Consider the following 17,289-nt stretch of genomic DNA (forward strand, 5'->3'; position numbering starts at 1 on the left):
GTTACCATCAGGACTGAAATGTTCCCCTCTTGAGAGGCTTGAATGGTGCCAGATATTCATATGCTACCCTTTGGGAACCGTAACAAAAAAAGCCTAACTTGTCACCTTATCTCCTTACAGAGAATTCTTTAATTCTTTAAAAGTGAGGTTATTATTCATGCTTTTTTTTTGAGAATTTAAAACGTTTTTATCGTGATCCTCAGAAAGGTATAACTTTTGTGATCAGAACAATATTCACATGTACACACACACAATGGAAATTAAAGTTACATGAAAGAGTGTTAACCTCCACTGGATGCTTATATTTTCTACTTTACTCTGTGCAATTCCATTCCATCTCATTCCATTCCAACACATCTCATTCTGTTCTATTCCATTCCGTTTCTTTTTTAAATTGTTAGTTGGTCAAAACACACTAAATTGATTTCCCAACCCCTCGACCCTCAGTTTGAAGAACACTAGGCTAAAGGGAAACGAATATCCCCTACCCCTAACTCTCAAATTTAGAATAATTCACCAATGTACAATGATGGCCAGTGGCCAATCAGACCTTTGAGGGAGGCTGATAGCATGACAGAGAGACCAAATGGAAAGAAAATAGGGAGAGAAATGCACGTGTGTGTGTGTTGGAGGTGGTAAAATTCTTACAACCGTAAGAATAACTAATGGTAAATTTCTAAAATGGATATACCAAGTATTAACAGCATAAACCCATTATTTGGAACTATAGAGGTAAATATGAAAAAAATTGAAATTGGTTACTTTCAAGAAGTAGGACTGGTGGATAGAAAAGACAGAAAAATGGACTGCTACTTTTCCATAAGAGCTTTTTAGTACCTTAAGTTTTTAGCTACGTACAATATAACCGCAATATTTTTAAATTTCATTGTATTGCAGGAAAATTTTGCCATTGGCTCCAATAGCATTCTATCTACTTCTTTCTTATCCCTGTTATGCCATAATGTGGTCCCTATCTGACTTTCCCTATAGTACCCAACCTAGTTCAACTTATACCCCCAGTCAAGTACTGGCCCTGGGGTGGGGCATTCTATGGAATTATGTGTGTAATATTGCACATACCATTTCAACTGTATTTTCTTTGCTGCCTTTATTTACAATTTAAACCATCTCAAACCATGATAAAAAGCTGTATCAACCGTGGAAAGCATTTAAATGACAACTCAGTCGAGAAAGGAAGCGTCTTGGGGATTGAGGGCACCTTTTCTGTCCTCGTGGTCTCCAAGCATGTGGGTGGTTGTGTATTTACATTTTTTCCTGGGGAAGGGCTTTTCTTTGAGCCAGCCCAAGCACACAAACCTCTCAGGCACGCATCAGGAAACCCAGCTTACCAGCGACTTTAGCAGGAGTACTGGGGAGGACATTACTCATGAACACTCTGGCAGCCCCAGTCCCCAAATACTTTTCACTTAAGAAACATGAAACATTTTGAAACAGACTCTGGGAGAACAGCACAACAGCCTTTCTGGCAGCTTTCACGGTATTCCTCAATGGTTATTTTTGTTCCTCCGTCTAAAAACAACAGCACAGAGGGAGGAGGAGAACACCCCGCTCCGCAGGGGGCAGGACTCTTCTTTAAAGTTGCCAGAAGCTGCAGCAGCAGCTGGGCCCGCCGGAAGACAAGGTCAACTTGTGCCACCTGCCCAAGCTCATCAAATAATGAGGGGGTTAAGGGTAACCAGCCTCTCAAATGGGGATTTGGATTATTTTGTAAAAAAATCAGATGAGCCATCTTCCTCCCCGTCCCCCCTTCTCTGTAAAGCCAGGAGCCTTTGGGGAATAGATATATACACCTTTTATATCTGTAGATCTAGATCTATATATATAGATCTATATATATACCTATATATACCTATATATAGATATATATAGATCTATATCTATATATATATAGATATAGGTAGATATATATACCTATATATGCCTATATATATAGATCTATATCTATATAGATCTATATAGATATAGATCTATAGAATATATATATATCTATATAGATCTATAGAATATATATATCTATATAGATCTATATCTATATAGATCTATAGAATATAGATCTAGATCTATAGATATAATAGATGTATCTGAGCTAAGTCTTAGTTCTGAGAATTCTAGGGAAAAGAATATGGAGGTGCACCTTGAAAGCGATCCCACTGGAGGGGTCATGGATGACTTAGCTAGAGTGTCACCTGCCCAGATGAGACGTGGCTAACGGGACTGGGACTGGAACAGAAATCAGGACGGCTGCTTTGTGATTCTGCTCTGCACTCGCTGTGTAACTTAACGTAGGGCCATTCACGTCTCCACAGCCCCCATTTCCTCAACTGAACAACAGGACAATACTGACTTCACTTTCCTCATGGATGATCTCCAAGTACATTAGATGGCACGTGAAAGAGCTTTAGGTATAGCACAAGTGCTTATATAAAGGGGATCCCTAAAAAGTTTTTGATACAATTTTTGAGATGGACGAAGGTTTATCTCTCGGACTAAGAAGAAGAGACCCCAGAATACACATTTGTTCATACAGTGCAAGGGGCAATCAGCATCTAGCCTCTACCACTCACAGCCGGCTGCCTCCCTACTCAAGCCTCTCAATTCCTGTAACTCAGGGCAAAACTGACCACCCTCCCACCTCCCAGTCCCATCAGTAATGCAGCATCTGGTCCTTTATTCCCTTTCTTGTTAGTTACTAAAAAGCTTTCACAGGGAAAGGCCCCTTGTGTAGGATCAGAAGAGAAGGTCAAGGTGCTCTGAGGGGAAAGGCAACAGGAGACTAATACACCCTGGAGACCAAAGCAGGGATGGACATGCTGCTTAAAAAAAAAAAAAAGTGTTTTTCAGGTAAGCCCAGTCCATGGCCTTCATCTCTTAACATCCTGGGTACTCTTTTTGAGGCCAAATGAAGCCTCACTCTCTCTGGGTGGAGAAAATTAAATTTGAATGCTGGAATTGCAATGGAACGATCATTATTCTGCTTGAGTGCATTGGCCTTTATCAACCATTTCATCAGTTTCTGGAGCACGACACTGTGTGAGGCGTCCTCTGCAACTGTCCATCTGAAGGAGAAGCCATCTCTCCTGGCTCGAGCCCAGACCATCATTCTCCAGCATCCCGAGATGGCGAAGGCAGAATCCACTCCAAAGAACTCTGAAATCTCATTAGCGAATAGTTGTAGGAGACAACGAAAATCGCAGTCAGGCGGCAAAAATCCCTAGGGAATGCAGTTTTTCTTCCTGTGACTGATTGAAAAAACAATTACATTTCTCAATATTCCTCCAACGGAGGCTTGGATTTCAGTACTAGATCACATACAAACCGCCGGTTTGAGGCTCTTCTGTCAGTTCAACTAGATAATCAGAAAAGGATGGTTAGGCGCACACATCCGAAGTCATGCTCATCAGAAAAGCAAAATGCTTTTAAGACAAGATTACCAGGATTTTAAAGACTAGACAACGTGTTACTATTTAAGAAAAAATATTTTTATTCGCAAGAAATGGAAATACAAAAGCATAACAATTTCATTTTTTTTTCCCAAACTACAAGTATCCTACAAAGCGTTTTTATTTGTGGCATTCACTTAGCTATGATGAAGAATAAAAAGCCATAAAAAAACCCAGCACAATATGACAGATAACAGACTCACAATATATTTAGACTTAAACACTGCTGGTCTATAGAACTATTACAAAAGAGAGGTGAAGTCCAGCCTATCAGCATAGACATTGAAGCTCATGGTTGATTATAGTCTAGGGTCTGCTCAGCGTTGTTTTGGTAGGGTCCCTCATGATTTGTCAAGGAGTGCTGGTGTTTTCCACAGACTCAGAAAACGTTTTATCGGCCAGGGAGAGGTTCTAGGAGTATAGGCCCTGGGTCCATGCTGCAAAAAGTTCATGTTCTCACCTAGCTGGTGAGCAAAGGACAGGGCGGAGGAATGGAGCTAAAACCCCCGGGGATTTTCTTTCCCAGGATGCAGAGCCTGCTAGCTGGAATTCACAGAAGCCTGGATGAACAAGACAGCAGATACACATTTGGTGGATATCTCCAGCGTGAGGCAAAGAGCAGAACATCGCACAGTGGGTCCGGTGCAGGGAGCGGACACCGTGGTTCCTGCCCAGAGAACCTTCAATGTTCACAGAAAGGAGCCTGCCCCACCGAATCCACGGACTGTACTTCCCGTATCACTTAGCTGTTCATCTCTCTCATAGTTACTGGTTGCCCCATTTTCTCCATCTAGAAAATTAAAGCCAAAATTTGTTGAGCACAGTACTCAGCCAGTACTTAAAAAGTGCTCAAGAAATACTATTTCCCCTCGTTCTCAAAATGAAGACAAAAACAAAGCATTCCTGAATTATGTGGCCCCAAATGACAAAATAAGACAATACCTAGATTTTTCCTGTGCTAAGTGTGGGCTCTTTGGCCGCGGAGAGATGGAGCGTTCATCCTCCAATGGGCCAGGTTCCTTGGCCCTGAGAAAATGTTCTGCTGTGAGCATTTATAAGAAGTTTAATCCAGGCTGGCCGTTTTTTGATGTGATTGCAGCTCTACAAAATGGGATTTTCCTGACAGATAAAACCCCATTTCTTTTCTCCGGATGTGCGCATCCGATCATGGCGCACCTCTAGGAAACCATTTTTGAGCCTCTGGAAAAAGGTTTTCCCCCACACTCCCTTCACTCTAACACGATAAGGCTATCCGTAAGGTCTCCCAGGGACAAAGGAGTCCTCGGTCATCCTGGAGCCTATACATAAGGCTCATTTAAGGCACAAACCAGTGTTTGAGACCAGGCCGGAACCTGTGTGTGTGTCAGAAAGAGGGAGGGAGGGAGAGACCCGGTGCTTTTGTCTTTCGAGTAGCTACTGATTGAGTCAAGTGCCTTGGCGCCCTTCCTCCCCAACATTCCCCAGCTCCAGACAGCACTTGGCCTCAGTTAAGACTCCAAAGTCCTGGGAGTGACTGACTGACCGACTGAATGGGAAACCTGAACCGGGTCTCTGGCTCCTTCACAGCCTCCCACTCTCTCCGGTGACTGTCCTCCCGGAGGCGCTCCTGCCATCACGTGTCTCCTAGTTGTCTCAGCTGCAAAGCAGTCCAATGAAACGGCTCCCACTAGAGCACTACCTGCTAAAGGCTTCTCGGTCCTACCAGCACCACCCCAAGCGGGAAGAGCCGGCGTCTTTAATAAAGGGATTGCAAAGACCGGATTCAAGGGAACCAAAGGAACGACTCATGCAGACAAGGGGGTGGCTCACAGCCTTCTCCTCCGTCTCCAGTCTCCCCATGTCACCAAGGCCGGCGAGGGTGGCCCCTTTCCTCAGCAAAGAGCGGGATGGCTCCATTTGTGCACTGCGTTCACGGACACACCCCATTTGATGATGTGTTTGTGCAAGAGAGCTGGCCCCAAGAGGCCTCGGACTCTCTCCCTGTGGTTTCGCCCGGTCTGGGGACATGGAAGAAAGGAGCCATGAAGTGCCGAAAAATTTTCACAGAACGCACGCGACCAAAATCCTGGACACGGCCTCAACGTCCGTGTAAAGATGAATCAATTCGACACGCCTGCTCTACCGGCACGTGAGGGTCACCGCCCTCTTTTGGCATTCAGGCTAAGCTGAGAGATTTGGGAAGAAAAACACCATGGTAATTACAGGCGCTTTATAAGTAAGTTGAGCCAAAAGCTGCTTTCACAAGGGACGAATGAGCTCTCCAAGTCAAAATCATCTCCATTAGCCAAAAAAGGTTATCTAATTTTGCCTACACCAGTGTCAAAGTTCACCCCCACCCCCCACGCAAAAGGAACAGCCTAGTTCAGCTATCAGATTTTTGACATAATACTCTCTTTTATGTGGCCGAGGCTCCAGGGTCCTGACACTTCATGGGAATTCCTTCTTAAACTGGCACTGAGGCCTTTCATTTCCAGCATCCGTTTCTGAGCACAAAGTCAAGAGCTGTGTGGAAAGGGCCAAGTGGGGGCGGGGGGGGGGGGGCGTTACTCAGGTCTCACCCAGTGAAAAACTGCTTGTTCTCTGAATGTTTGCAAGACATCTCCTTCACCAGGGTAATCAAAGAAAGGAAAGAGGAAATCCTGCTTTCACGATGAAGAGTAGAATTAATGTATTTATGAGTAACATATTTATTATTTATGGTTTATGATTACGCCAACCGTGTCACAGTGTTCAAAACTGAAGTTTGGAAGCCGACGTCTGCCACTGCTTGACATCGGCAGGCTAACCAGATATTACTGCCTGGACTAGTGGACCGCTGCATCCGGGGAAACAAATCCACTGAGGTCTGGGCTTAACCCTGGGACAGAAAACGAGCACACGTCTGTGAATTCTTGGGTATCCTTCGGCCCCTCTGTGTCCTCTCCACGCCCTGGGATCCTCCCCAAGGGACGACTATTTCGTTCCCTTTACTTGCCCACATTGGGAGCGAAGGGCAGAGGCTTTTCTCAAAACAGCAGGAGGATGTGGAACCCCCTTACTATGGCCATTTGAGCTCCCAAGCTGATGTCTCAGGTCTCTAGATACAGACTCAGTTCTAGAAGAACAGCGTCCCAGAGAGAACACCCTGCTGTTTGGAGGTCTGGAGAAGGGGGCAACAAGCAAAGGCAGGTAGGGGCCAAAATAAAATCCTCAAGGTACTAAGGGAGGGACTGGAAGTCTACCGGCCTTTCCCGGCTCCCGCCTCATTCAGAAGAACAGGGTTTTCTACCCTGGCTACCCCTGGAGCCTTCAAAACCTGGATCTGGTTCCATGGCAGCAGGTGAGTATGCTGACCCATTCTCACACTTCTGCCCTCAAATGCAAAAACCCCTCCTTTCTCATCGGCCAAATACTATTGGAGTTAATTCTTTTTGACCTCCTCAGGCCCCCACGGGCTACCTGTGCCTGATAATTACACGGCGTTTTAAAGGAAGGGATGAACCACAGCAGCCCGTGGCCCTACCCGACACCAGCCAGGCCCAGGAAAATCTAGAGCAGAAGGGAAGGAGGGAAGGGAGAGGAGAGAAGCAGGGGCAGGGGCATGTTAGCAGCCCCTCTCCCCGCACAACTCTGACGGCCTATGCTCTCTGGCCAACGTGAGGGGCCGTGAGACTGCAGACAGCAGCCCTGATCCGGCTTCCACACACAGCTGAAGAGACACAGTTGGCATCTCCCAGTCTGGAACTCTCTCCACCACAGCACAGAGAGAGGAATCACTCACGGGGAGCTCCAGATGTACCTCGGCAGACCAAGCAGGGATCTGCTCATGAGGTATGATGGCAAAAGCTAATGACACCAAATCCTGCATCTGACATGGAACGAAAGGCCCAGGTGTGGGCTTAATCCCTCGTAAGTGCAGGTTCCAGTGACAGTGTCGACAAAAGAGAGAGAGAGAGACCAGAGGTAAAGCTAAAGGCCCTGCAGCTAATACTAAAAATAAAATACAAAAGGTAAGCACATTCCTTATACGAAATCTTTCACAAGCTAGGGGAAAACACTTAAGGGGAATCTTCTACATTATACAATAAAAAGGCAATTTCCATTTCTTATCTGTATGAAAGAGGAAAGAAAATTTTAAACTACAAAAGTTACTTTTAATCATTAAAAAAAAAATAAAAATAAAAGTAGGTTGGGGGATTAGGTGGTATCTCTTTGGGTGAGCTGCAAAGTAGCCAAACCTGACTATAAAAGGTAAGACTGTGGATACTAAGGTCACGTACTCCAGCCCCAGGCCTCAGGCCCACCCTCTGTGTTGGGGCAGAAGGGAGGGTACAGCAGAAGTGTCAGGGCAGGTGGGGAGGAGGGGGCTGGGCGCAGGTGCGGAGAGGCAAGCCAGCAAGGTTGTCCGCGACGCCTGATGTCGGGGACGGGGATTCCCTTCTGCCACAGGAACAGGGCAGGAAAAGCACGTGGCCACAGAGCCACCGACCCGAGCAAGGTGTTGCTCTGTCTTTCCCTGTGACTTCATTCCGTGGGACGACCCAAGCTTCCGGGGATTTCCCAAGTACAACGATAGGCCTCGGGTTGAAGAAGGAGGAGGACGAGGAGGAAGGGGAAGATGGGAGAGGAGGAGGAAGGGGAGGGGGTTGACGTAGAAGAAGAAGATGAAAACAAATAGAAGCCACCATCTGGGGGATTGGGATCCCAGAGCTTCGGGTACCCTCCGAGCTCCACGGGCCAACAGGAGACTTTGGCCGTTTGGAGGGAGGCGTCGGATCTCTTCAGTGTGGTTGCCAGCGGGAAGCCTCAGTGAGCTAATAAATACTATTTACAAACGGGGAGGAGAAGCCGGGGAGGCAGACCTATGGGTATGTGGGGAAGTCCTACAAGCAACAAGACGGGGCAGGTTTGCCTGGAGTAGAGGAGCCTGATTCCTTCAGGCATTGCACTTGCGGCCTGAGAAGGGGGGTGGGGTGGGGGTGGGGGCATCCTCGCTCCGGCGCGGGGAGGACGATCTGCCAGGGCTCGGTCGGGGCAGAGTGGCAGGGGTGCTCACTGAAGGCCCCGGCACCTCTGAGGCTCTTGGGGGTGGACGCTCCGGCAGCCGAGGCTGAGGAAGGCAGGACATCAGTCAGTGCTTTGCCAGATCCCAACAGGCATCCTGGTATTTCTGTGGCTAGAGTGTGCGGTCTCAAAAGAACAAGCGTCATCTCTTCTTCACGCCCCACAGTGAGAAAGAGGCAGTCTCTTTTTGGCACTCTTGGTGGAAACAAGTCTGCTCGTCCCAGCCCCGGACCTAAAATAATTTCCTATGGCAGCAAGCAAGAGGGAGGGAGGGATGCCGGGCTCCGTTCTTCAAGGGGGAGGGAGAGGGAGGTGCTCTCTCACCGCAGGTGGAAATCCCAAGCTGTCCTCCCATCCAAAGCCACGACCGCTCGCCCGTGTCTTCATCCAGATCAAAAGCAAAAAGGAAAAGCTCCTGACAAGGGGGGTTGGGAGACGTAAAAGGAGAGCGAAGAGAAAGAGGGAGGTGGAGACGGCCTCTTCAGAAGGTGGCGTTCACTCTTCTGTCGAGTTCTACAACTTTTAGTGTCTCGTTCCCCTCCAGTTTGGTGCTGACCCTGTGAAGATACCGAAAGGAGAAAAGAGTCTGAGCCACCAACGGACAACTATGATTCTCATGCTTGGGAGGATCACACAGTCATTCCATGACTGACTTTGTGGGCTGGCCCAAGCGTGTTCTTACTCTTTTCCCACCTAATGACAATCCTCTGTTCCCAAACTTTCCAGCTACCAGCCCGTGCACTTGTTCCCATTCTTACCTTTATCACCGCCTAATAGGAGATGTCCCAACCCAAAGGATAAACACGGTGGTGTGATGCCGATTTGTCATAAATTGCTTTAAGGTCATGTATTTATTGGGTGGTGTCCCCTATGCTAGACTCCGGAAAGAAGAGAATTAAAGGATAAAGTCTGACTCCTGGTCTACAATGCTAATAGTTGAGATAAATTCAAGAGAAAAAGCTACCCTGAAATAACACTCAACACATAATAGAAAATAAATGCTATTAAAGTGTAGAAAGTCTCTAGGCATTCAGAGGAGGGCTACGGAGGCTTTGGTATCAGGGAGAGATCCCAGAAGAAGTGAGGTTTCGGTGGGTCCCTGAACAGTTGAGCCAAGAGGGGAGAAGACTTGTGTCATGCATATGCACATGATCAAGCAGCTGAGTCCTCTACAGCTCCCAGTGGCTCCCCCACAAATGTCTCTGGAATGGAAATAATAATAATGCCTCGCCTCTTAAAGTATTTAAAAGGATTTATATATCACATTTGCATAGTACTTAAAATAGTAAGTGCTAGTAAATGTTAAATATGCATGTACAATGTAAACACATGAAAGTACACATAATTATGAACCTTGCCCCACTGCTTTAGGGTGAAAAAAAGCCGAGGAATTTGAAATAGAATCTTCAAGTGGGAGCATTAGCATTGGAAGAGCACACTTTCTGGGAAGCACAGGGGTCAGGGCAACAAGGTCACCACTCACACCAGGCAGGCCCAGGAGTGTGCACGCAGACCCTCCTTCCTGCACCGTCTGGCATTTTCAGGAGCCCACCCCAGCATAACAACATCTGGCCATCCTGTATGCCTTTGTGTTTCCAAAAAGGCTGTTCTCCACCACTATCGAAAAGAAACAACTCACGGAGAATTGGAGCCCCATACGTTATTTTCAATATGGAATCAGGTATATATGCTCAGTGCCTCTCAAACGATGTCCCTCAATATAAATATATAATTATAATTCATATATGCTTTTACTTACAAATCATAAAACTATATATTGACACACAGCCTGACATATGTGTCTGTAGCTGGAAGGTAGGGGAGGTGTCCTAAGGCTGCATTCGTGTGGCAAGCACGCTGCTAAGGGCGGGCTCTAAGTGTGTTTATGAGGCTTTGAGGGGAGGCAGAAGGAAGTCACCTCTGGGAGCCACCACCTCGGGTTCCCCAGTGACAGAGCAGACACAGGGGCGGCTCATCCTAGGCCGCATCCCCAGTCTCTGCGAAGGGCAGCTATTGACAAGTAGTAAACTCTCCAGAGTCCTGGGTCCTGGAAATAGGTCCCGAAGGAGCCCAGGGGCTGCGCCATGCCTACGCAATGTCTACACCCCACATTCCAGGTTGCTGACTCACAACCCATCATCCGTGCACCTGCGTGTGCTTGACTCACAAGTGCTGCTGTAACTCCAATAGCACGGATTTCTCCAGGCTGCTCTCATTTGACAGAATGAAATGGGGAAGATCCACTTCAGGCCTGGGATCCAACCCTGATGCCCTGAGCAGGGAGGAGCCTCTGTCCCAAGGCCCAAGTTCCCCAGCCGAGGCTGGGCCGGATGGCTCCTCCAGGGGAGAATGTTCCTCATAGATGAGCAGGTTCCTGGATCTCACTGAGGACAGAGCAAAGGAACAGGTGTTAGGGAAAGACTGCAGGGTTTACCACATCCCCTCACTCACTGCCCAGGGCTGGGAGCAGATTACAGTTTGTGGGTTCTTGTTGCCCAGAACTGAGGGTGCCAGCTGGAGCTGGCTTTCCACAAAGGCTTCAGGGTTTCAGAGTTTTGCGCATTGAAAAATTATACCAATTATACAGTGCTGGAAGAACAAAAGGAAAGCAAATAAACATGAAGCAAACTTCCACCCCCACTGCTTTGAAAATAAAACTCCCCTCCTTGCCCACCCATAACCATCTGGGGGAAACAATTCATGAAGAATGGGAGTCAAATACTTGGGGATGTCCAGAGCAGCTAAAATAAGAAACATTTCCAATGAGTCGGTCTTGCACGGAGAGAAGGTACCAGGGCAGAAAGCTGCGTTTTCATTTAGAAACCCGAGAGGAGGCACAAAGCCAGAGTCATAAATCAAATCATGGAAACCGTTTCTTTTATAGGACGGCTGCCTTGCTAGAGGGCTCTGTAGCAATTCTCTGCAACACAGAAACTCTGCTCCCATTGGCTTCCATTTAAATTTACAGATACATTCCCTTAGGGAAAAAAGAACTTCCCAGGAGGTCACTGAAATTATCTGGTTGAAATGCCAGTGTTTCTGTCATACACCTGGCGGAGATACAACTACCTGGTGACGACCAGAGCCCTTTCAGAACTGCAGAACTGTGCCTCCCCCAAATCCAGCACCTCCAATTCCATCCACATTTGCTCTTATTAGTGTATATGCATGTGTATTGGTGTATATATCATGATCCCCAGAGACCGCTGTTATTTCCTACGTACTTAAAAGGGATCAGTGATCTGGGTGAGGTTACCACACACTCCTCTAACACCCAGGTCTCTAAATTCTCTCAGTCTTGGCCATGATGTTTTGTAAGACAGACTGATTCATTTCTGGGATTCTTACTGTGGTAACATACATTTCCCCTGAATGGAAGGAGAAACACAGGAGTTCCTTTAAAATGTCACGGGAAGCTTACTGCTCCCCCCAGTCTATTCCCCACCCACCCCCACCAAATCCACATCCCACCCCTTTCTCAGAGCGCAAAAAGGAGACCTCAAGAATTTGCCAGGGAACGTGGTCTATAGCAAAAGAGTTTGCAAACTGTGCTCTATCAGGCTCTAGAGAATCCCCAGCGGTGTCTCAGCCCAGTGGGTGAGGGACACGAGGGGAGACCCAGTGGCCCGGGCACCATACCCCCATGTCTCTCTTCCCTCCCTTCAATGGAGAAGCTACACTTCTGCCACTTTTTAAAAGTTAGACTTTCTCATAAGACTCGCTTCAGAAAGGCGAACTTTCAAAAAAACCCCAGAGACATGAAACGAGATCCTTCACGAGTTGCTGAGTGCCGTCTTACCGACAGAGGCTGTATAGGGCTCCTGCATGGAGTGCTGGCTGGGCAGAGCCATCTTGGTGGCAGACGGATAGGGTCCGTAGCCCTGAAAGAAGCTCCCGAATGCAACAGCAAAGCAGAGCACAACCACCTGCAGGGGGAGAGGACACAGGGCCTGTCAGCTCCAAGGTCCACAGGGCAAACCTTGAGCCCTGCACCACCTGGGAAGTCTGGGGAGACGGACTCCCCTTCATCAGGCCACCGGAATGCACCATCAGCTCACCCGCTGTCACATCGCGGCAAAGCAACTGTGTCTGAGCGAGCCGCGTGGTTCCTCCCACCGCACCTGGACTGGGCAAGCTGGGGGGACACTGGAGACGGAGGTGGGCTGGGGCACCTAGGGCGCCGTCTCTTTGGGAAGCTCACCATGAGGCACGTGCCGGTCTGCGTGCCCGCCAACTTGCAGGTGCGCGAAACCTTGCCCATCACCAACGTCTGAAGCTTCTGTAGTTGCTGCAGGAGAGTTCTGCAAATGCAACAAATCAAAGCCATGAGGAGAGTCTGGGACAGAAGGGGGTGCTTTCAGGTGACCTCTTCCCCCATGCTCTGGGGAAGCTGCTGAAGCCTCGTGCCCGAATGTGCACCCAGCACCGAGGCAAAGTTTCATTCGGAGGAAATGCGGACACTGGTGCCTTCCAGAACCAGTGCTGTAGAGCTTCCCAGGGCCGGGGAGGAGCCCGCTTGAACAGCCCATCCGGGTCTTGTGCTGCTCTGAGTCAGAGGTGAATTGCCCCAAGTTACCCCTGACATGCCAGGCCTTGTCTGTCAGCCACTGACAAAAAAATGAGCCAAAAGAACATTTTGCGGGGCGGGTGCTGGTGATACAAGGACAATTATTTACCCACGAGAGAAGAAACAGTGAGGAAGACGTAAGGAAGGAGAAAAGGCAAAGAGAAGAGGAAAATGCCCAACAGAGAACAACTGAAGGAGTGGCCGGGGGTGGTGGCCGCCATGGGAAATGGCAACGGCATCAGCGAGCAGCGGTCACTTAGCAAATTTGAGGAGAAAGAGGAAAACCAGGAATGGCAGGGAGGCAACGGCCAGAGGCACCTCAAGCCGTGGTTCTTGAAGGCTCATGGCACCTCTAGAGTCAGAAACGAAGCCAAAATATGACGGAGCAAAGAGGCCTGCTCAACTGGACCCACGCTCAGAGCCAGGGATCTCGGAAACCATCCTCCCATACAGACTCTGATCCTTCTGCAGGAGGAGACAGGCGGCAGGAGCAAAAAAAGAGTTCTCTCCCTAAAATTGGACAAGTGTGCACACCCTTAAAAGGGAAGGGTTTGGGATGAGAATACTGTATTCTGGTCTGTGTGACATCAGGTCACAGAAAGAGCAGATGGTGAAATTCTTCATGAATTTTGAACAGTGTGAGCCACAGAAAAGGATCTGACAGCACTGCCTCCTGAATCAGAGCCCCTGGGATGAGTGTGTGCGAGCAGCAGAGACCTTGAAGCCCCTCCTGGCCGCGCCCCCTTCCCCAAGCCCAATGCACGTGGCCAAGTGCGAAGATTGTATAAACAGATGCTTTTTCTTGAGCCTTAGAAATTTTCAAAAAAAAAAAAAAAATGCAGGCCATGATATCACATCAGAAGGCCAGACAAGTTCACTGGGAAACGTCAGCAAATCTCTCATTTGCAGAATTCTGGGCTCTCCCAGAGAACTTGCTTCCCACCACGGTCTGTCTGTCTCCTGAATAGCTTTCAAGTACTCAAAGGACAAGCCGGGGTTCCAGAGTTTGCAACATTTACCCTGACAAGTGCCAAGGAAACGGGTTCTCCTGGGGTTTAAGCCAAGCAGGGACAGGTTGGCCATGGGATGATATGGCCTTCAGCAGCTAGATGGCTACGAATGGGGGCGGATTTGGGGTGCCTGGGTGGCTCAGCTGGTTAAGTGTCCGGCTTTGGCTCAGGTCATGATCTCTCGGCTCGTGGGTTCGAGCCCCACGTGAAGCTCTGTGCTGACAGCTCAGAGCCTGGAGCCTGCTTCGCATTCTGTGTCTCCCTCTCTCTCTGCCCCTCCCCTGCTCAGGCTCTGTCTCTCTGTCTCTCAAAAACAAATAAACATTAAAAAATAAAAAAAAATAATAAAAGTGTTCTGTATGTTACTCAAAGCTTATAAATACTGATAGTATGGTTATTTTAAATCCTACTTAAAGAGAGACTGTCATTTGTGACAGTATGGATGATGAACCTGGAGAACATTACACTAAGTGAAATAAACCAGAGAAAGAAAAATTCCACGTGGTATGACTTATACTTGGAAGCTTAAAAGAGAAAAAAAAATTTTTTTTTAAAGTTGAACTTAGAAACAGTAGAAAACTAGTTGCCAACAGCTGGAGGTTGGGGGAATTGGGGAGAGGCTGGTAAAAGGATACAAACTTTCAGCTCTAAGATGAAGAAGGTCTGAGAATCTAACCTATAACGTGATGACTATTGTCTATAACACTGTATTGGCTCATTGAAATTCATTAAGAGAGTTGAACTTAAATGCACTCAATAAAAAATTAAAAACAAAAAAAAGGAAAATATGTGAGGTGATGGATGTGTTAATTAACTTGATGTGAGGAATATTCCACAATGCGTGCATATATCTACTCATCATGTACACTTTAACTATCTAACGTTTTTGCCAATTATACTTCAACGAAGCTGAGAAAGAAAGGGGAAAAAAATAAGAATTTACAACTAAATGATCATATGATGCAACAAGTTTTTTTCCTTGTCAAATTTGTTCTCTTATCCCCGCACTCCCTAAGAGCACTCCATTCTTTTATTATTATTATTTTCATTTTTAAACTTATTTATTTTGAGAGACAGAAGGGTTGGGGAGGGGCAGAGATAGAGGGAGACAGAGAATCCCAAGCAGGTTCCACGCTGTCAGCGCAGAGCCCCATGCAGGGCTTGAACTCACAAACTACGAGACTGTGACCTGAACCGAACTCAAGTGTCAGATGCTTAACCGACTGAGCCACCCCGGCACCCAGAGCACTCTACTCTTACCCACTAGCAAAGCTGCTGTTCCCAAGCTGGGCGCTAAGTGGACTGCTATGCACCAACTTGCTGGGTGAGCATTCATTCTCGCAGAGCTGACAGGTGGCTGGTGGGGGTTTACATTTTATTGGCCACCATCTGTGCTGCCGACCCCAAAGCCCTCACTGGGCTCTCCGTGCTGGATTTTGGGATTCCTGGGGCAGGATATATATAGGTGAGCCCACAAACAAGACCTGTATTTGCCCGGACAGCACAAACCCCTTTCTCTCATATTCTGGCCTCTTCCTGGGGTCCCGGATTAATGTTTCTGTTGCCTACTAAACTATGGAAAGGGGCCTCCTGGCTTCCTGGCTCGCTGCCCAAGAGCCACGTCTTAAAGTGGTGGCTGCCGCTCCGTGGGGGAGGGGGAGGGGGGTATTTCAACTCCCATGGGGCCCGTCTGCTGCCTGAGCTGGCAGCCGAAGGGGCTCACGTTCAGCTGTGCTCTGTGCCTTTGTCCATCCGGGCTTTAGACAGCAGCACTCTAGATGTCCCCAGACCCATTTCCCAAGTGTCGAGATGATTTTAAAGTGAAACCATTTCCATCTTTTCCCAACCATCCCTATTCACCCACAACCATCCCACACTCCCTTCCTGCCCATTTCCTGCTCTTTGCCCAGTCCTTGGAGCACAAAACACCAAGAAAACCAATGCAGCAAATGACTCGGAATCATTCCTCTCTTCAAATTTCTGGTTGAGATTGCTAGGCTGGTACCATTTCCCTGGGATGAAGAGCCTCCCAGGAGGCTCTGTTGCGCCCCCTAAAAACAGAGCTCTAACAGATCAGACATACCTAAACACCAATGGTAGAATGTCTTAGCCTCAAGCTAAGGGGCCCCCAGCTACAGGGGCAAAGTGCTACAAGTTTGGAAGAAGGGTCATTTAAGTCTGGCTGGGTGAGCAGGCAAGGCTTCAGGTTTTCCAGGTGTATATGGCATTTTCCTTGGCACTCAGCAGCAGATCGTCTCCAAACTCATGATAATTATATTCTGAGTCCATTGCAAATGAAAATAGTTGTTTGATGGTCCCTGACTTCTAACAGTTTATAATCTAACTCTTTAAGAGGAACAAACATGTAGTTTTGACATAGATTCTTTTTCCTTAGCTTGAAATTTTGGTAGAAAGCAACAGTGATTGATAATGTGCTCTTTGCTGCTGCTTCTCCTACGTGGATTAGTGGAGGTGAACTGAACCAAATGGTAGAAATGATCACACTCGGAAGCCCATCCATCAGCAACTCCGAGTGATTTCACCCAAGGAAAGAGATTTAGCTAGCCCATCCATCCCCAAATCTAAACAGATTTCATGCTCCAGTCAAGTCTGGGGAATTCATTTATATTTGACAGAAATACTCATTTTTGTTGTCATAAGGAAAGGAAATTAACAGTGACTGAGCACCCACTGATTGAGTTCTAGGAACTCCACATCCGGAGATACAAAATAATTGTCTGAAAGACATGTAACTTGTTAAGCTGAAGACCTAATATGTAAACTAAAACGTGGTGCTGTAGTTCAGGTACCTTCCAATGCACTGCAACATGGGTACCCTGGTTTATTACCTAACAAAATCTGTAACCAAAATACTTCTTGGTTAAGGAGATTTTTCTCACACCCAGTGACATTAACCTCATATCAACAACAGCCCAATGAAGAGATAGTGTCCACCGTCCACTGTTAGATAAGAAAAGGTTACTATCAACCGGGGCCAAGCCACAGATGGAAGAGCCACAGGAAAAATCAGTCCGATGGCAATGAGATACATACTAACAAAGTTTCATGATATTGCTACCAAAGAAACAATAAGGGCAAATCAACATTTCCTGGCACATCTCCACCAGATAGACCAAAGATAAAGTGCCAAGTGATAGATAAAAGGATGAAGGGTGATTTTTGCCCTACATCAGGTGTCTGGAAGTCA

The 17,289-nt window shown here is 47.4% G+C and overlaps 1 protein-coding gene across 4 annotated transcripts in view; it reads right to left on the reverse strand.

Annotated features, from left to right (window-relative positions):
- Window positions 1-3,521: 3,521 nt before the first annotated feature.
- CREB3L2 (cAMP responsive element binding protein 3 like 2) overlaps window positions 3,522-17,289 on the reverse strand; it is a 228,908-nt gene continuing 215,140 nt past the window's right edge. For 3 of the 4 annotated variants that reach the window (XM_042925843.1, XM_042925828.1, XM_042925849.1), the window contains 4 exons: window positions 12,706-12,805; window positions 12,304-12,430; window positions 10,672-10,888; window positions 3,522-9,061 (listed from right to left, as the gene is read on the reverse strand). In XM_042925843.1, the coding sequence (XP_042781777.1) occupies window positions 8,986-9,061; window positions 10,672-10,888; window positions 12,304-12,430; window positions 12,706-12,805 (520 nt within the window). In that variant the 3' untranslated portion in view covers window positions 3,522-8,985. Of the gene's footprint in view, window positions 9,062-10,652; window positions 10,889-12,303; window positions 12,431-12,705; window positions 12,806-17,289 lie in introns of all 4 variants that reach the window. The other variant, XM_042925837.1, reaches the window with a different exon arrangement.

Source organism: Panthera leo, chromosome A2 (genome assembly GCF_018350215.1).
Source record: "Panthera leo isolate Ple1 chromosome A2, P.leo_Ple1_pat1.1, whole genome shotgun sequence".
NCBI classification, from domain to species: domain Eukaryota; kingdom Metazoa; phylum Chordata; class Mammalia; order Carnivora; family Felidae; genus Panthera; species Panthera leo.